The 20,219-nt window shown below is 41.1% G+C and overlaps 1 protein-coding gene and 1 long non-coding RNA gene across 3 annotated transcripts; one reads left to right on the plus strand and one right to left on the minus strand.

Moving 5' to 3' along the window:
• The first annotated feature begins 4,468 nt into the window (after positions 1-4,468).
• On the plus strand, positions 4,469-5,712 carry LOC120769431. Its single transcript, XR_005704844.1, has 3 exons — positions 4,469-4,923; positions 5,003-5,502; positions 5,564-5,712. It is a non-coding gene; the product is annotated as an uncharacterized LOC120769431 (long non-coding RNA).
• A 693-nt stretch (positions 5,713-6,405) lies between these two features.
• On the minus strand, positions 6,406-17,359 carry LOC120769430 (proline-rich receptor-like protein kinase PERK1). 2 transcript variants are annotated; one of them, XM_040096412.1, is made up of 4 exons: positions 17,319-17,359; positions 6,988-7,187; positions 6,797-6,929; positions 6,406-6,733 (listed from the first exon to the last, which is right to left on the minus strand). In XM_040096412.1, exons 2-4 carry the CDS (start codon positions 7,002-7,004, stop codon positions 6,461-6,463), a joined length of 423 nt encoding a protein of 140 aa, XP_039952346.1. In that variant the 5' UTR covers positions 7,005-7,187; positions 17,319-17,359; the 3' UTR covers positions 6,406-6,460. The 2 variants fall into 2 exon arrangements, with proteins under 2 accessions (XP_039952346.1, XP_039952345.1); XM_040096411.1 differs by lacking the exon at positions 17,319-17,359 and adding an exon at positions 7,249-7,334.
• Between the last annotated feature and the right edge of the window lie 2,860 nt (positions 17,360-20,219).

Raw genomic sequence — 20,219 nt, forward strand, 5'->3', positions numbered from 1 at the left:
GTGCACCATATTCAGCCATTCGAACACTCTACGAATTGGCAGACAACACAAAGTCAGAATTTCCTCTGGCAACTGAAGTGTTGAAAACTCAAACGTATGTAGATGATATTCTGTTTGGAAGTCACACCCTTCCACAAGCATACGAGGCCTTATCACAGGTAATAAAAGCCCCCAAAACCGCAGGGTTTCCTTTAAAAAAGATTACGACAAATCGCCCAAATATACTCAAAAATATTCCAAACGAAAAATTGTTGGACACTAATTTCCTTATATTCGAAAAGGAAAGTAAAAGTAAAGGAAACTAGGCATCCAATGGAATGCGATATCGGACCAGTTCTCATCCACGACAGAGTCCATATCCGCATTATCAGCCATCACAAATAGACTTTCGGCTATTATGATCCAAGCGAAAATCTTAATAAAGGAATTATGGCTAGACGGAACCGACTGGGACGAACAAGTGAAACCTCTTCGCTTAGAAAAATAGTCCCAGTTCGCAAACAATCTGAATGATATTTTTCAGATTCAAATTCCGCGATGGCTTCTGTGATGCCTCTGAAAAGGCATACTGCGCTACTATCTATGTGCGCACGCAAAGCGACACTACGACCACAAGCCACTTATTAGTCGCAAAAGCAAAGGTGGCACCTTTAAAAACAATAAGTCTCTCACGACTTGAGTTATGTGGCGCGCTACTACTTTCCACATTAGTAGCCATGGTGCAAATGCAGTTAAACATGACAAAATGCAAACTATATATGTGGACCGATTCCTTGCCTTGTTGGAAAAACCACCACACGCATGGAAGACGTATATTTCCAACCGAACGTCTCAAATACTTGAGCTAGTGGGATCTGCCACTTGGCGTCACGTAGCCAGTGCTGACAATCCTGCCGATCTAGCTGCTTACATGTTGAAATTTATAGAACAACTCAAAAGCAAAGTCAAGGGATCACATAATTTCCCATGCAACCCAGTGACGCACCTAGAGTTACAAAAGGCAAAGGTCGCACTAATAGCATATACACAAGCGCGCTACTTCAGCCGCGATATATCACTACTAAGAGAATCGAAGCCGATTGATAAAAAGAGCTCACTCTTAGTTCTAAACCCATTTCTGGACACGAAAGGTCTGCTTCGTGCCAATAGTCGGCTTGCTAATTCGAGCCTAACATATAACGAACGCCATCCCATAATAATTCTAGAGAGGTCACCATTTGCCACATTGTTCCTCAATTACATCCACATCTTAATGCTACACGCCGAACATCGCCTCATGCAACATAAAGTACGCCAGGAGTATTATATCCCCCGTCTTAAGCCGCAAATCACGAAGTGCATCTTCACGTGCAAGATTTGCACTATGCACAAACAGAAGATGCGAACGCAGATTATGGCAGTACTTCCACCTAAACGCTGCAATTTCGCTCTGCCTTTTACCACAACAGGTGTTGATTTTGCTGGGCCTTTCCAGGTAAAGGCGTCTATGTTAAGGTCTCCCACTCTCATGAAAGGCTATGTGGCTGACAAAGGCAGTACATCTTGAGTTATGTAGTAATCTGACGACGGAGGCTTTTCTCGCGGCATTTGCTCGCTTCGTCGCTCGACGTGGCTACCCATCAAAAATCATGAGCGATAATGGCAAAACTTTCATTGGAGCTCAGCGAGCCACAGAAAATCAATTTGTGGATTTCCTAAGCAAGTGTCACCCGACATCGTACAAAAGTACACCCCTCAAGGTATCAATTAGCAATTTATACCCCCAAGCGCGCCTCATATGGGCGGTTAAGGGAATCCGCTGTAAAAAGCTTCAAATCCCATTTCAAACGGATAGCTGGAAATTATAAATTCAATTACGAAGAGTTCACGACGTTATTAAATCGAATTGAAGCTGTTCTCAATTCACGGCAACTCACAGTACTATCGCAAAACCCCACAGATTTCACCGCCTTAACTCAAGGACATTTTCTAAAGGGAGCACCCATCCTGGCCATTCCTGAGCCAAGCGTGGAGTCGCTATTTCTATTAAATCGATGGGAACGAATTAAAATTCTCCATCATGATTTCAGCCGCCGGTGGAAAGACGAATACATAAAGGATCTCCGCAAAAGGTACCGCTGGAAGACTCCTGAACAAACGCCTAACTTGGAGACTGTGTCCTCATTCATGATGATTGTCTACCCCTTACCGAGTGGCGGTTAGGCCGCATAGAAAAGCTACATTATGGCTCCGACGGTCACATACGGGTCGTGGTTCTCCGTACGCAAAACGGAACACTAACCAGACCGCTCGTGAAGCTATGCTTTTTACCAGCCACCGACGAACGCGAATCCGAAAACCGAAAAAACCAAACCGATAATGTCGCGATATAATAAAATCACTCAATTTAATACTAAAACGAGAAATACGCCAATAACAAACCGCTAAAAAATAATAAACCGTCGAATAATAAAGAAGAAAACTAACAAAAACGGTCGTTCCATACGACGACCCATTCATGCCACATATCGTGGTACGATGGCCCATATCTCATTGTATGATAGATTAATAATCAACAATCTTCTCTATACAGATTACTATGGAGGTAGATACGTCAGTTACAACCATGCCAACCGCTTGGGCAGCTACCAATGCGTCGCGCACCGGGCCCACACCAGCGCTCCGAACTGTGGTTGCAACAACGCCGGCAACTGCACCGGCAACCGCGCCTGCAGCGATCCTTCCAACTGCACCTCGTGGTGGCACTCGACCACCACCAAACCCATCACGGACTTCGGAGACCCTAAGGTGCCCCATCTGTCGACGTTCACGTCGCTTTAGGGGTATGCGACCCGTGCAACGGCAGCAAGTTGCCCAGGCCCACGGGCATTGCCATAACTGCCTGTCACATACACATGTCACGAGGGCTGTGCCAAATATGCCACAGGCCGCATCACACACTGCCACATCGCAGCGCAGCACGCTGAATCGGCCACCCATCCATCGCGGCCGCATACCCCGATTCCAACCGGCAGCACGTGGCGCACCCCAGCGGAGCGGAACCTCATTGCGGCGTCGACAGCCTGGACCACCACATCGTTGATCTACGGGTCTGAGCAGCATTGTGGCAACGCTGCAACAGCTGCAGGGCCTTTTAGGCTAAACAGTCGTTTAGGGGGGCCGGGATGGCTAAATGAGCACCTGATCCCCCTCTTAATATAATACTCCTACACCCCACACATACACACCATACTCAACACGACTACACCATCATATACACCACACACGAGGACCCCGGACACAATGGACAAAAGGTACTGACGGACGGCGCTGAGCTTCTTTCTATTACGATCCGCGCCCATATACGTATCTTCAGTCAGCTATAAGCTCATTTTTCCCGCTTTTTCAATTCGGTATTCAGCAAAGTCGTCGCCAAAACATAGGTGAGTTGCCGCGAGTTTTTATAACGAGTTTCTAATTAAAAAAATAGCTCTTTCGTACATTAACTACAATTATTGTTTTGGAAATAGCATAATTTAATTAGAATATTATCAGTTTTGCATGTATTCATAAAAATACGCAAAATGATAATCATGTCAATTAATATGATGGTATGTAAACGTATAAAAATATAAGCATAAGGCCAACATACGTCTGTAATAGCAATGTATATTTCTGAGCATAATTTTCATGAAATGCTCAGCTCTGTTCACGCGCCACTGCTAAAATTTCTCCTTGTGTGCTAGCTGTGGTGAAACACGCTCATCGCATTTTGTTAGCTTTTGACAGTTCACACGCTTGTCCGTTGTTGGACCTTTTCTATAAATATACGTTCTCTGCCGCAACTAACTCTTTTTTATTCGTGGGATTCTGTTCATTGCGTTACACTACGGTCCATAAGTGCTCAATCGGAATTAGGTCTGGGAAGTTACCCGGCCAAGTCAACCGTGAAATGTTTATATCCTCAAACACTTCTTATTTTCAGTCCATAATCTGTTTCCAGCTCTGACCGTATAAAACCAGCACTTTCGAACTGATCGACCTTAACACTTATCATTTTTGTTATGTCAATATTTTTGTTAGTTGCTCGTTTGGGAACAGATCCAAATTTTTCGCCCCAGGTCCTCTAACTTATCCTTTTTTTGCAAAAAACGTACTACAGTTGAATGTGAGCATCCATTTTTGCAATGGTCTTCTAAGAAAGCCCTTCCTTCACCAGCGCATCAGTAGCAACTTTTTTACCAGGTCTCAACTGCTTATAATTTGCACCCATTTTCCTCTTTTTATAAAAACAACTCAATTATAATAAAATACTCGCGAATGACTTATATATTCTGTCAACACATCAACAATACCTCAACACAGGAATTCCCCTTTATTGCTTTACAAATTAACCGGTGAATACCCCACATTTCCAACATGAATGATAGTGTTGCCACACGTCCTCTACGGTGCCCAGGCGCCCAACATAACTGCCATTCTGATCAGTATCTAATTGAAGTAGTACAGCAATACCGTCGTTGCTGATACTCTGCTGATGGTCAGACAAACATTGAGAGTTGCCTATAATTTGTGTAGTTTAAGGCCTAACTATAATGTGAATAATAGCCTTGACAGACGACAGCTTTAACCCTGATTAACTGCGCACTTAATCAGATCCAAATTCATAGGTGACAGACAGCAGCGATGCGAGTTAGCGAACAGCTGATCGGCATATTAACAACATTTTCAATTTGATGAAACAAAAATGGATAGAAGACAAGCATTGCGATTGTTAGCCGCACAGATGGTGCAAAACCACAATTTGTTAAACCAAAGAATAAAAACATTACTAGTGATCCTGCTTCAAAAGATTAAAACGATAAATGAATTGACAAAAGCGATACTGGAAACTAGTACCAAGTGGCGTCTTCGGAAATAAAGGAAAGAAGCGCCTGGAAATTTGTAAGTTTAATATATTATATATTGTATATTAATATTTTATACCCCTCATTTATATACATACATATGTCATTAATAAAAGGACCGCAATAGCAGTTTTTGGGAGTACGATGTCAAAAAGATGGATGACATCCGATTTAAAGAAAACTTTCGTCTAAACAAAGAAGCTTTTCACAAAATATGTGAAAAGGTTAAGGAAATCGGAAAGTCCAACAGCAACATGCGACTTTGCATTCCACTTCAGAAAAGAGTGGCTATTGCGTTGTATGCGTTAGGTTGTTCAGCGGAATACAGAACTGTAGCAAGTTTATTTGGCGTAGGACGCACCACAGTTGGGGAAATAGTTGTGGGGTTTTGCAAAGCTGTGTACACAAATTTATCGGATTGCATCAATTCCTATCCCCCAAGCACAGAAGAAGTAGAGCGAAATGTACAAGGTTTTGCACACCTTGGTTTTCCGCAATGTTTTGGAGCAATAGATGGCTGCCACATTGAGGTTCAGCCGAAAAAGGAAGATGCGATCGATTATTACAATTATAAGGGGTGGTATTCGGTTGTTCTGCTGGCAAGTTGCGACTATAGGTAAATTTAATACATAGTACTTATTGGAAATATTTATATAAATTCTTTCACTATTTTATAGATCAAAATTTACATATATACACGTTGAGTCAACTGGAAGAAATAAATTAGTTTAGTTCCTTAAAAAAATTCCATGAAACCGCTTATATTTTTGCTCAGAGCATCAAAATGATTGGAGATGTTAATGTCCCCGTATTACTTATTGGCGATTCAGCCTTTCGATTGTCGCATTACATGATGAAGCCTTTTCCATACTCACCAAATCAACCAGTGTTAGAAAAAACATTTAAATATCGTTTATCCAAATGTCGCAGAGTTATAGAGAATGCTTTCGGTCAACTAAAAGCCCGATTTAGAAAAATTGGCAGAGGTTTACCGGTAGCTCCAAAAAACGTTAACATTATTATACATGCATGCTGTATTTTGCACAATTTTCTAAAAATTGAAAATGATGAAATTCCTTCTTCGCGGATCCAAGATGCTGCAGAAATAAGTAGAGAAATTCAACCACATCACACTACAAGAGCAGGGGAAAATGATGTAACAGCATCGGCTATTAGAAATGCAATAGCTCTGAGTTTTCGTGAGTATAGATGTATAGAGTAGCAGAAAACAAATATTAGTACACATAATTACATCCATTTTTTAAAGAGATCATTTTTTATTTAAATTCATTTTTTGTTACACTATATAATGTTTTAGGACTAGAAAATAACAAAACATTTCATTAAATAATGGCTTAGGACTAGAAAAAAACAAAACATTTCATTAAATAATGGCTTAGGACTAGAAAAAAACGATAAAATTATTTTAAACTTAAAGTTTCTCTGCGATGTTCTCCATAAGGGTTAAAAATCTTTCGGACAAATTATTGTTCTGTCGAACAGTCTGAAGTATTTCCTCTGAAACGTGCTTTGTTTCATCTGCAACCCTTTCTAATATCTCAGTTTGTTTTTTTTTAAACCTTTAACAACTCGGCGCTAAAATTGCGTTTTCTTGTTGCAGATGAAGGTGATGGTGACGGCAACGAAGGTGGCAGCGGACATGATGGTGATGGTGACGGCAACGAAGGTGGCAGCGGAGATGAAGGTGATGGTGAAGGCAACGAAGGTGGCAGCGGACATGATGGTGGGGGTGACGGCAACGAAGGTGGCAGCGGACATGATGGCGATGGTGACGGAGGAGATAATGGTGGGTCGGACGGCGGCAACAATTGGGTTAATGTTGAATTCTAAAAAAAAATAAACTTTATAAATGCATGTGTTTATATAAACAAAATAAATTCGTTTTTTACCTCGGAATACGAGTAGGTCTCTATGTACAAAGCCGAATTGACGGCAGTACACCCTACTATGCGATTCACAGCATTATAATGCCTCCAAGGCGAGGGACTACCACCAGAAGGGCCAATTTTGGTTTTCTCCTCTCTGAAAGTAGAGTTATTAATGTGTCAAAAGAAGATATGTAATTATTGAAAAAACTCACCTGTATTTCTTGGTCATGTTTTCACTTTGCAGTGAATTTCCTCGGCGGTATATTTTTGTGCCATTTCCTGCGAAATCTCATTGTATATATGAGCATTTCACTTTGCACGCCGGAGGTCGTGGGAACGTGCCTCCCATTTTTCCAGCAGCTCCAACTCATCATTTAAAGTCCACCCTGAACGCTTTTTTTCTGCCAGCCATCTGAAATTAAAACAAAGATAGTAATTTTCGTTTAGAAGGCAATTCAAAATACTATAATTACTTAGTTTTTATCTTTAATCGTCGCTTTTCAAAATAACTTTGTTTACATTTAAACGTAAAATGGCTGTCACTGTTCTTATTTTTCATTCACAATAGTATACAGCTGTCAATTATTAACAATGTTGCCAACGAAAATCTCACAAACTCCCTAAAATTTTGAGAGTTATGTTTGGATTCAGCAACGGAGTTAGCTGCGGTAACTCCTGAATTAATCCCGAAAAATGCAATTAATCTGGTTTAACGGTGTCGTCTGTCAATGCTATAAGCAAGCTTAAGCCGGCGTAAGCAGCTGTCCGAATACACATAAATTGTATTTTGCAACTGTTCAAATTTTCATATGGATGAAACAAATGTATGTTATTTATAAAAAAAAAAGTAGAAATATACTCTTTTCTATAAATTGGGGTACTCACAACCCGTCGTAAAGCATCGTAAAATCGTAAAATTATAAATTTTTACACTTGTTTAAAAAAATTGTTGTTGGATTTCATATAAAAATTAGTTTACACATTTACAATTCTCGAATCTATGTTTTCGAATCGTTATAACTTATAACTTTATGAGACTTGTGAAAACCCTAAATGTATTTCTTGAAAAAAAAAATATTTCATATTTTCGAACTATAGTAATTGTAGTATAAATTTTATATACCAGTTAAAATATTAAATTTAATATGAGCAGTGATATTTTGATTTATGCTCATATAAGTATTATTATAAGTAATTTAAGACTTCGCTCAATCGCCAATCCATTTTATATAGTTTTTCTGCAAATTAACAATATTAAACTAAATATTAATTTTTTGGAAAAATGTATTAAATTATTTTGAAAGTGTACTTTATTTTTATAATTTAACACAACTGTGTTAATATTCGCTCTACTAAATTTAATATTACGGAAATGAAACTGCCGTCGGTATATGTGTAAATGGGATGTGCTGCCTCTTCAAAATTTTCATAGAAATGAAAACTGATCTGTCAAACTGCTGAAGTAAGAGTTCATTGCTTTCAATATACATATGGCATACTAATTAGTATTCCATATATTGTATTCCATAAGCAATATGGAGTCTCCACAGGCAATACGCACATCAATACAGTAGTATACAATAGGGGGATTCTCTTGCTCTTGCAAGATTGCAGATTGAAATAATCCTATACTGAAATATACAAGGGCACGAGAGCACCAATTGCAGAATCTACTATATATACGGCTGTATATGAACGGCTGTCTCGGTCAATTTATTGTAATTGACTATTGTGCATGGCTATTGTGAATTGGCATTCATCCTTAAAAAAAAGAACTGTAACAAATCTTTATAATTTAAATAGAAATTAAAAAATCTGTCTAAAATTTACCTTCCTCAACAATTTAACATCAAAATATTTATGTAAGTAAAATGACAGCTGGCACAGGGTTGCAATTATTTTTTTACGTGTCATTGCACGAAAATAAACATGGGTTTTGGTCTGACATATTTTACAGCCATTGAGAATAATTTTCTGCGTGTGTTTGTTGTTGTGCCGTTGCACCAAGGGGAAAATTCTGCAATTTGTGCACCGTGCAAGGGTTTTGCAAGAGCAAGAGAATCCCTCTAATAAATTTTTGGCTGTCGAGATGCCCCGTAAACAATATGGAGTCTCCACAGCCAATACGTACAGCAATACAGTAAGTATAAAATAAATTTTTGCCTGTCAAGATGCCCCGTTACGCGCAAAAATGCTGTTGCAAGTGTTGCCCGATACTCATGTAGAACGTGGTGATTTGACTTCCTTGCAACCCAACGTTTTCTCGCATTTCCACAACAGCTGCTGGCTAACGACATGAAATTTTTTGACGGATTAGCAATAATGTATGCAACACATAGATGGCGACAAGCGACAGGCAACATATGTCAAAACTTAAAATACACACGTTCTTAAGGGAAAGCTCTAAAATATCATTTGTTTTACGAATTGATAATTTTATACAATGAATTGACGTATTTAAGTTTTTACACAAAAACTTTCACTTTGAACAAAACATTTAAATATCACTCAAGTCAACAATTTTAGTACGGCAAGAACGAAGTGTACATCAGCTGCTGATATGAAGCTGCCATCTTCAAAATATAGAAGAAGCTGGCTTCAAGATCTTACAAAAATTTCGTGTTTTCATGCTTTTGCATAACATTCTTCACATACATATTTTTGTTATATTTATTGTCTTTGAAATTTCCATGCCAGTTCGAATTCTTTGTAACTGCGTCGAGTGGATCCGCCCTTAATAATGCGTAAGTGACAAATGCGTTTATTTTCAAATTCAAATGTCAAAATTTTACTTCCCTAAGCAAAATGTTAAATGTGTTTCTACTATAGGAAATCTTTCACCACAACTCAATACATGTATTGAGTTTTTCGAACTGTTGCTACTTGCTTGAGAACTTTAAGAAAAGTGTTAGCCTTTTACTGTGCTACTTGCACTAGACACAAATGAATGTCAATAATGATATCTTCAAATTTCTTTTTTCAAGGATATGGTTTGTCTTCACCCGGTAATTACATCTCAGGAAATCAAGGACAATGGGACCTTTTTAAACTTCTCTTCAGATTTTAAAAAAATTGCGTAAATTTCATCTGTTATGCTAAATTAAAGTTCAAACTTCTTTTTGAAAGGAATTATCATTTTAGAAGTCGCAGTCTATTTATTCATTTGAAGCTTATTTAACATTCTTTTGCATACTTATGATCCTCGTAGGGTGGTTCCACTCCGAACCTTAAGGACCTTCAGCACGGTAAATCCTTAAAGAGCAAAGAGAAGCTCTCTCCGAGCAGGAGCCGTACAGCCATCCATCTCCAGCTACAAAGAGACATGCAGGAATTCCGCGCCCATCGCTAGACGTAACAGCGGGAATCGGAAGCGCAGCATGGTTAATGCAACCCAGTTGATGAAAGGACCGCGCTACTGACTGCAAAACGGAAGAGCGGGCAAATAACTCCACAAGAACATCCGAGTTCTTAGAGGCAAAAAAGGAATCAGCCACAGGCGATCGGAGAACAATACATTGCTCCAAATAAGAACAAAGTAGTTTAAGTTACCCTCGGCAGAAGCTAAATGGAATGACTCTCCGCTTTTATTTTTACTAATAAGTGGCAGAACAATTAAAAAGTACACTAACGGTTAGAAAATATCGGGAGGTATTGGTGCAGGGCCTCATCTCCACGTATATAAGTTTATAGAAACTTTACAGCAGCGTTTGAAAAACTAGGCTACTCCAGTAGTATTTCATTTTGCTATTGCTATCGCTCTCACTTTGTCGGGAGCCACAGCAGAGCCAAAGCATAACAATGTAAAAGTATGTGCACCGCACTGCTCCGAGTTTTGTTAGGTAAATAACTATAGTTGTAGCGAGAGCAAAAAATGAAGTGCTGTGCTCTGCTCTGGCGTAGCGGTAGCAAAAAATTGGGAGCGGTAGTAGAGCAGCTAATGAAAATTTTCATGTGCTACAGCTCTCGCATGTGTTTGTTGTTTTTTCTTTTTTGTTATTTTCTGTCATAATATTTGAATTAATTGAATAATTCAGCCAAAAAAATTGGCAGAGGAAGAGGAAGACCTCCCCTCCGTTGGAAGGACCAGGTGGAGAAGGACCTGGCTACGCTTGGAATAACCAAAAATGATTGCAGACGAAAAAAGTCCATGCACACCAGCAGAAGCTACACTCTCAAAGCAAGGTGCTACAAAAGTAAAGAGGGGTAAAGATATTTTTTATACAAAATTCATTGCTGAGAGTGACCAACTGCTTAGACCAACTTGAAGAAACAAAAGCAATGATTAATGATCAATTGAAACTAATTAAAGCAATTGTACCTACTCCACTTCCGCGAGTAGAGATGCCACAAGTACAAAGTCAAGAGGCAAGTTCAGGCATCTACCTCAAAGTGCCCGCATGTGACACAGAAATTTTTCATGGGGGTTTTGAACAATGGCCGTCCTTCCGGGACATGTTCACAGCCGTTTACATAAACCACCCAAAATTATCTAATGCACAAAAATTGTATCACATCCGATACAAAACGAAAGGTCAAGCTGGCGTCATAGTAAAACATTTCGCATTAAATGACGACAATTTTAATATGGCTTGGGAAGCTCTAAAACCAAGATACGAGAATGAACGAATATTGGTCGATAAGCAGATAACAATTTTAATGAGCTTGCCAAAAATTCAAAAGGAAACCAGTGAAGAGTTTATCAAACTTCAATCCACTTTTTCCAATTGTTTGTCGATTTTATCGACCCAAAACATTCCCACAGACAACTGGGACCCTATACTGGTAAACATATGCACAGCAGCATTACCAGAAAAGTCTTTATTATTGTGGGAGTAATCGCTTTCATCACGAAAAAAGTGCCCAACGTGGCAACAAATGAAAAAATTTCTCACTACCCAGTACGAAATTGCCGAAAGGGTAGACAGAAAAATAACCAAACCAAAAGATATTCAACACGACCTCAATAGAAGCTTCCACAGGCCCCAAGCCAGTAGCAACACCAATTTAAATAGAAGCTTCTTTATAAATCAAACGTTCACATCCGAACAATACAAACTAACGTCATGCGAACTAAGCAAAGTTAAGGTTTGCGATAAATTTAAAAAATTAAATATCATTGACCGAAACAATTTTGTAAAGTCAAAAAGACTGTGCACAAACTGCTTATCACATGCTCACATGCTTAAAGATTGTGAAAGCAGATTTAATTGCGTTTATTGTCACAAACGACACCATTCGATGCTTCACATAAATAACTTTTCCAGCTCACCCCCAAACAGCGCCAATATCAAAAGAGCCGTTTAGTTACAACAACAAATCCCACAAAATTGCCAAGAAGCACCATGCTGCTCAAAGACATTGAAAACACAAGCGCTACACAGCGAAAATCAAAGTTGGGTACTATTACCAACGGCAGTCGTCTCCATCGAACATCGAGGAGAACTTTTTAAGCTCAGGGCCCTAATAGACCAAAGATCACAACGATCGTTTAGGGCACAAAATAGGCTAAAACTGCCAACACAACAAGCCAACTTTGAAATTACAGGAATGGGCGGAAGAGTAGTTCAGAACTCTAATAAAATCTGCCCTATTACCCTATTTTCCCCCCAAGCGGATATAAGATTACAAGCAGATGCTATAGTCTTACCGCAACTAACAAACATGCTTCCAAGCTATCATATAAATAGCAAGCATTGGGAGAAGCTTTCACACCTTAAGTTAGCAGACCCCAACTGCAACACTCCCGCTCAAATAGACATTCTATTAGGCAGCGATCTCATACCACAAATTATTCTCCAAGTCGTTGAGAAAATTACAAAAACACTTCTGGAGCAAAATACCATTTTCGGATGGGTCCTAAGCGGTCAAGTTGCGGAACCAGTCACAACAATGACAACTCAAGTTGACGAAATCTCAAACGTGTCCCTCAATTCACAATTGAGAAAATTTTGGGAGTTAGAGGAACTTCCCCCCATTTCAATTACAACACCAGAAGATCAGTATTGTGAAGACTTTTACAAAGCCACAACTACTAGATCAGATAATGGTCGGTATGTCGTACGACTACCACTAAAACATCAATTTCCAGACAGACTCGCCTTAGGTCACTCTCGCACCTCTGCAATACAGCAGTTTCTAAGTATGGAAAAAAAACCTACTTAGAAAAGATGAGCTTAAACAAGATTATGATGGTGTCTTAGAAGAATACCTCCATTCAGACCACATGGAGGAAGTAAGCCCATGCGAAAAAATCATAAAAGGCAAATATTACTCATTCTACTTGCCACATCATGCAGTAGTAAAGCCTGACAAAAAAACCACAAAGGTTAGAGTTATCGGGGAATTCCCTAAATGATATTTTATTTACGGGACCCACGCTCCAACCAGATTTAATGCTCCTCATATTAAATTGGCGTATATACAAATACGTATTTAATGGGGATGTCGAGAAAATGTGTCGACAAATAGTCGTACTAAAGATGATCAAGATTTTCAGAAAATTATTTTCCGAAAATCCCCCAATAGTCCTCTAAGGGACTTTAAGCTAAAAACAGTTACCTTTGGCGTAAACTGTGCCTCGTACCTAGCCATTCGTACGCTCCACAAACTGGCAGAAGACACAAAGTCAGAATTTCCTCTGACAACACAAGTGTTGAAAACACAAACGTATGTAGACGACATTCTGTCTGGAAGCCACAGTCTTCCACAGGCATACGAGTCACTAGCATAAGTGACGCAAGCTCTCAAAACAGCAGGCTTTCCGTTAAAAAGATAAGGGCTAACCACCCTAATATTTTGAAGGGTGTACCAAAAGAAAATATATTAGACACTAACTTCCTTAAATTTGAAAAGGAAAGCAAAACAAAAACTTTGGGTATACAATGGAATGCGATATCTGACCAGTTTTCATACACTACTGAGTCAATATCAGCACTATCCGCCATAACAAAGAGGCCAATTATGATACAAGCAAAAATTCAAATACGGGAATTGTGGCTAGACGGAACTAACTGGGTGAACAAGTGAAACCACTTCGTTTAGAAAAGTGGTCCCATTTCGCAGGAAATCTTAGTCATATCTCACAGATCCAAATCCCACGATGGGTAAATTATGCCCCAGAGCACAAAGTCGAACCACATGGCTTCTGTGACGCCTCTGAAAAGGCATATTTTGCCACCATTTATGTGCGCACACAATCAGACACAACAACCACCAGTCACCTACTAGTAGCCAAGGCAAAGGTAGCTCCTCTAAAAACCATAAGTCTACCACGACTGAAACTATGTGGTGCGTTACTAGGTAGGTAGGTAGGAGTGCAGCCCTATCGGGCTCAATTAGCACTTGATGTGCCATTTTGATACACTATTCGTAGAACCACCTGTATCTGCTATTACGTTTCACCTTCTCTCTCAAACCATTTTGAGGTTTCGATGAAACTACTTATGTCCGATATGCTTTTGGTGGAAATCCATTCAAGATTTGGTGCTTGGTGGATTCCGAGTGTTTTGTGTCGGATCTGTGCTAGAGCTGGGCATTCGCAGAGAAAATGGAAAATTGTTTCCTTGTTCCCTGCTACTCCGCAGCCACGGCAGATATCGTTGTAGGGCAATCCCAGTTTGGACGCATGTTCCCCAAATGGCCAGTGCCCTGTTGTGGTAGCTGTTATTCTGTAAATACTTTTTCTTGACCTATTTAATAAATCATTTGTTCTTTTCCTGTCATATGTTGGCCATAATTGTTTAGTTATGACGCATTTTGTAATGTTTTTCCACCTGTTGTTTGCAACTTGCTGAAATTGTCTATTGATCTCTCCTTTTATCGATCCTAGCGGGCTTGGTATTAGCTCCGCCTCGGATTCATTGAGGAAAGCTCCTGCCTTTGCCAACTCGTCTGCTTTTTCGTTACCGAAAAAGTTCCTGTGTCCGGGAACCCAGATCAAGTTTAGCTGGAGCTTGTCTTTTATTGAGCTTAGTGCTCTCTTGCAGCTGTGAACTATACTGGAATTTGTCATGGGTGAAGAAAATGCCAGGAGGGCCGCCTGGCTGTCCGTAAATATAGTTGCTTTATGAATATTTCCGTGGTTTTCTAATAGAACCTCGCAGGCTTTTTCTATGCCTAGTACTTCTGCTTGGAAGATGCTAGCCGAGTTCGGTAGACGTATAGAGAGAGATATGCCTAGATCAGCGGAGAATACCCCCGTGCCCACTCCGCAGTCCATTTTGGACCCGTCGGTATAGACTGAGGTGGTATCTTCCTCTACTATTGAACCTCTTGTCCATTCTCGTCTAGATGGTATCCTCACCTGGAAGTGTCTACTGAAATCCAGCTATGGGAGAATGTAGTCTGATTTGTTAATACTGAACTTGTTTAGAATTACACTATGTCCGTAGTTCAGCTGTTTCCAACCTCCCAATTCTTTTATTCTTATCGCCGCAATAGCTGCTGTTTTGTGAATAAAAATGTCCATTGGTAGTTGATGCAGGATCACATTGAGCGCATCAGTCGGACATGACCTGATTGCACCCGTAACACCCGCACATGCTGCTCTTTGTATTCCATTTAATTTTCTAATATTGTATTGTTTGTTTAGCGCTGGCCACTATACCAGAGCTCCATATGTAAGTATAGGTCTTATGACAGCCGTATACATCCACATGATTATACTTGGTTTAAGGCCCCAATTCTTGTTGACGATTTTCTTACAAGTATAGTAGGCCATGTATGCTTTGTTTATTCTTTTTTCTATATTTATTTTCCAGGACAGTTTGGTGTCAATCTCCACCCCCAAGTATTTAGCTGTGGGGGATAGAGTGAGTGTTGTACCGTTTAGTACCGGAAGTTGAAACTGAGGTATTTTGGTTCTGCTAGTGAATAGCATCAGTTCGGTTTTGTTCGGGTTAACTCCTAGACCATTGTTTTTAGCCCATAGGTTTAACCTACGAAGTGCTCTTTCCATAATCTCGCTGACTGTTGAAGGAAACATGCCTGAAACCAACAACACTATATCGTCTGCATACGCTACTGCTTTCACTCCTTCACCGTTTAGTTGGAGTAGTATTTCGTTCAGCGCTGCAACTCAAAGAAGCGGAGAGAGGACCCCCTCTTGAGGCGTTCCTCTACTCACATAGCTTGTTTGTGTTGCAGCGCCGTTTGAAGCTATAATCTTCCTATTCTCAAGCATCGATAGTATCCATCTGCACACAGTGTCGTCTATGCCACCATGTGCGAGAGAATTAATTATCGCATTTACTTCTATGTTGTTGAAGGCGCCCTCTATGTCTAGAAATGCAGCCATGGTGTATTGTTTGTGGTGTAGTGATTTTTCGATTACACTTATCACCTCGTGAAGGGCGGTTTCGGTTGATCGGCCCTTCATGTACGCATGTTGGGACTTCGATAACTTCTCCGCCATTATTGCTCTTACGTGTAGATCTATTAGCCTTTCTAGTACCTTCAGCATACAGGAGGTAAGGCTTATAGGTCTAAAATCCTTGGCATTCTCGTGTGTTCTTCTGCCTGGTTTTGGAAGGAACACAACTTTACTTTTTTTCCAACTTCTTGGGATGTAAGATAGTTGAATGCTAGCCTTGTATATATTTTCAAGCCTTAGAACCATTGGTTCTACTAGTTTTTGCAGCATTATGGGCATAATCCCGTCAGGACCTGCCGCTTTAAATGGTGCAAAACTGTTTATGGCATATTTGATTTTACTTTTTTCTACTATTTGGCTTCGATAGTCAGCTGCATTCAGCGTTGGTTCTGGTTGAACCCTCGTTGAAGGTTTTTGCTGGCTCCCGGGGAAGTGCGTTGTGATTAGTACCTCCAGGGACTCTTTTGCCGAAGGAGGTCCAATCACTTCCCTCAGCCCTAATGTAGGCAGTGTTAATATGATCTTTGGATAGCATTTTACTCAGCCTAGCGGCTTCTCTGCAGCTTTCTATCGATGTGCAGAAAGATTGCCATGAGTCCTTTTTAGCTCTCCTGACTGCTTTTTTGTATTCTTTCATAATGTCTTTATATGGCTGCCAGATTTTGGTTCTAAAACTCTCATTGAAAGTTTTCCTTAGTTGTGTTCTCAAACTCTTAAGTTCCCTGTTCCACCAAGGAAGAGACTTTCTCTTTTTCAAAACTGTTAGCGGAGTAGATTTATTAAAAGTTGTGGTTAAAATTTTTTCCAACTTCTCTACTTCTGAATCTAATTCCTCAGGATTTCTGATACTCTTGTTGCCTCCCTTTTCAAGGCATTTTGTTGCTATACTGGTAAATTTTCCCCATGGCGTTCTTCTAGGGTTCCGGTATGTGAGAGGCGCACTGTACTTCTCGCGGATGCTGAAGAGTATCCAAGAGTGATCCGACATGGAAGGCTCATCGGATACCCTCCAGTTATCCACAACGAGACTGTCTGTGTCTGTTGATAGCGTGAGGTCAAGCACTTCCTCCCACCCCGGAAACCTATCCGAGCTTGGGAAAGTAAATGTTGGCTTATCGCCCTTGTTGCAAATACTTAGATTACTATTCAAAATATACTGCAAGAGTGACTCACCTCTGGTGTTTATATTGGAGCTACCCCATACGGTGTGCCTTGCGTTTGCATCACACCCTATTAGGACATCATCCCTCCTGTTCTCCTCTACTAGTCTGGCGAGCGGGGCCGGTGGTAAGTCTTCGTCATGGGCCAAGTAGGCCGAGACCAAGAAGAAGTGCTTTTCCTTCTGTTCCACTTTTACCACTGTGATATCTGCTGTGCTGTAATTAGGACAAAGAAAAGCATTTATACTTTTATTGATAAGGATGCATGCCCTAGGTTTACCTCTGTTCCGTGTGTAAAACAGGTTATAGTTGCTGCTGTTTAGCCCTTTAATGGAATCATCATTGACCCAGGGCTCCTGTACTAGGCTGATGTCGATGCCCCTAGTACAGTACTCTAGAGGGGGTAACCAAATGCGAGCACGAGGTCTCTTTGGAATGTCCCTGGCGAGTATAAGCCTCAATTGGAGGCCTACGAAGGCGTTGCTAATTATAGCAACACTACCCGTCAGGAAATCTAGCGAGGCCTGGTTCGCGCATTTGATGACCCTGTAGCCCCTGAGGGTCTCAGAGGAGTCAAACTCCGGGTGAGGACCCGCAGGATTGTCGAGTACATAGCTTAGCACCATACTCAACAATCTGACGTCGATCTCCACCCATCTCTCCTGTATTGTGCCCAAAGAGGAGGAATTTCCATCTATAATGGCCACCTGCAGGCTATCCCTGGCTACATCGCAGAAATGCCTTGCCGTTGTTGTGCTGCTGTGTTCTCCTTCACTCCGCCTCGGTTTTTTGGGTTGAGTTCCGGGTACCTCTGTGATGGAGCGATTTCTCTTTTGAGAAGTGCTCTCTAGTTTGTTCTCTACTTGAGGTTGTGATTGCTTCCTTTTCAGGTAGCCTTCATATTCCTCTACGATGGATTTGAGGCGCTTTGTTTCAGCCTCATCAACTGGGGTACCGGCTGCCTGGTCTTTGGCTATCTTCCCTAGTATGAAGACCGCCCTCTGGTACCGGTTTTTCCTCAGCTGATTTTGGGATTTCTTGCGCTTCTTTTTGTTCTCACTTTTAGCCGCCAGTGCACTTTGGTTGGTGCTCATGGCAGCCTTGGAGGTGGACGCTTCGTCCCTTACCTCTGTGGTTTTCACTGCTGTATCTACCGGTATACTTTGTTTGGTATGTTCGGTAGTACTCTTACTCGTCTCCTGGCTGGAGGCAAGTAGTTCGTCCTCATCGGATTCCGATAGCTCATGTCCTTAGTCCTTGCTGTTGTCGTCAATTTGGTTGTTGTAGTTGGTGTTGTTGTTTAGTAGTCCGGAAATGGTAGTCACTCGTCCGCAGAGCCGGTATGCGGAGAGAAGGCTTTTATACCTCCGACCTCGCCCGGGCATCGGAGGGGACCGTTCGCGATCAGCTATTTATTACCCCCCGCTGACCATTCAGCCCTCGGCACGGGTACCTCGACACCTTGGCTTAGGGTGGTGTTGGTTCGGGTGTCCTCATACTTCCACAATAGGAGATGAGCGTAAAACCTAGGGTTTATTCATCCATATCACTATTGTGGGAATTATGAAGTGTCCCTCTTAGTTCGTAAGATTAGAGTGCGTTTCCTTTGGGATGCACACTTTACTCTTACTTAAGCCCCTTCGCCACGACAAGGCGACCAACTTCAAAGGAGGGTGCGTTACTACTCGCTAAACTAGTGTCCATGGTTCAAACACATCTAAATATGGAAAAGTATAAATTGTATCTCTGGTCTGGTTATGAAATTGTATTAGCCTGGTTAGAAAAACCACCCCATGCATGGAAGACGTATATTTCCAATCGAACGTCTCAAATCCTTGACCTAGTGGGATCAGCCACCTGGCGACACGTAGCCAGTCAATCCTTCCGATCTAGGTACAAGAGGGTGCAAACCCCTGCACCTTACCTCCACCACTATTTGATGGGATGGTCCCCGATGGTTAACAGAATCTCCCGATTCTTGGGCACAATCGCCTATGTGCAATATAATTGCCTCCGAAGTTCGGAAAATCGATTCCTTTCATACAGCGATAGATGATGCCGACATCCTTGAGCGATTTTCATCATATTCCCAAGCACTCAGGGTAATCGCTCACATGCTCAAATTCATAGAGCGACTCAAGATTAAAATCAAGGTAGAGCCCTCAGTGTACTCCCAAGGTGATACATTGTTGCACCTAGACCTACAAAAGGCAAAGATCGCTCTCATCACTTACACCCAATCGCGCCATTTCAGCAGCGAGATGTCACTACTAAGAGAATCGAAGCCGATTAATAAAAGGAGCTCACTCTTAGTACTAAATCCATTTCTGGATACAAAAGGTGTGCTTCGTGCGAATGGTCGGCTTGCCAACTCAAGCCTGACATATAACGAACGCCATCCCATAATTTTGCCAGAACCATCACAACTTGCCACATTACTTATCCGTTATATACACATATTAATGCTACACGCGGAACATCGCTTGATGCAACATATAATCCGCCAAGAGTTCTATATTCCCCGACTTAAGCCTCAAATAAAAAAGTGCATTTTCATGTGTAAGATCTGCAACGATGCATAAATAGAAAATGAGGACGCAGATTATGGCAGCACTTCCACCGGAACGCTGCAACTTTGCTCCGCCTTTCACTACCACAGACGTCGATTTTGCTAGGCCCTTTCAGAAAAAGGCGTCCATGCTAAGGTCCCCCACACTAATGAAGGGCTACGTGGCTGTCTTTGTCTGTTTTACGACAAAAGCAGTGCACCTCGAGCTATGTACTAATCTGACAAAAGAGGCTTTCCTCGCGGCATTCGCACGCTTCGTCGGGCGACGCGGTTTTCCGTCAAAACTTATGAGCGACAACGGAAAAACGTTTATAGGGGCTCAAAGAGCCACAGAAAAACAGTTTG

This window comes from Bactrocera tryoni, chromosome 2 (assembly GCF_016617805.1).
Source record: "Bactrocera tryoni isolate S06 chromosome 2, CSIRO_BtryS06_freeze2, whole genome shotgun sequence".
Lineage (NCBI taxonomy): Eukaryota > Metazoa > Arthropoda > Insecta > Diptera > Tephritidae > Bactrocera > Bactrocera tryoni.

Excerpts from the sequence above, each read along its gene's own strand:
- LOC120769430 (XM_040096412.1), bottom strand. Across the intron at positions 6,734-6,796 it reads AGACCTACTCGTATTCCGAG|AATTCAACATTAACCCAATT; the intron begins GTAAAAAACGAA and ends ATTTTTTTTTAG.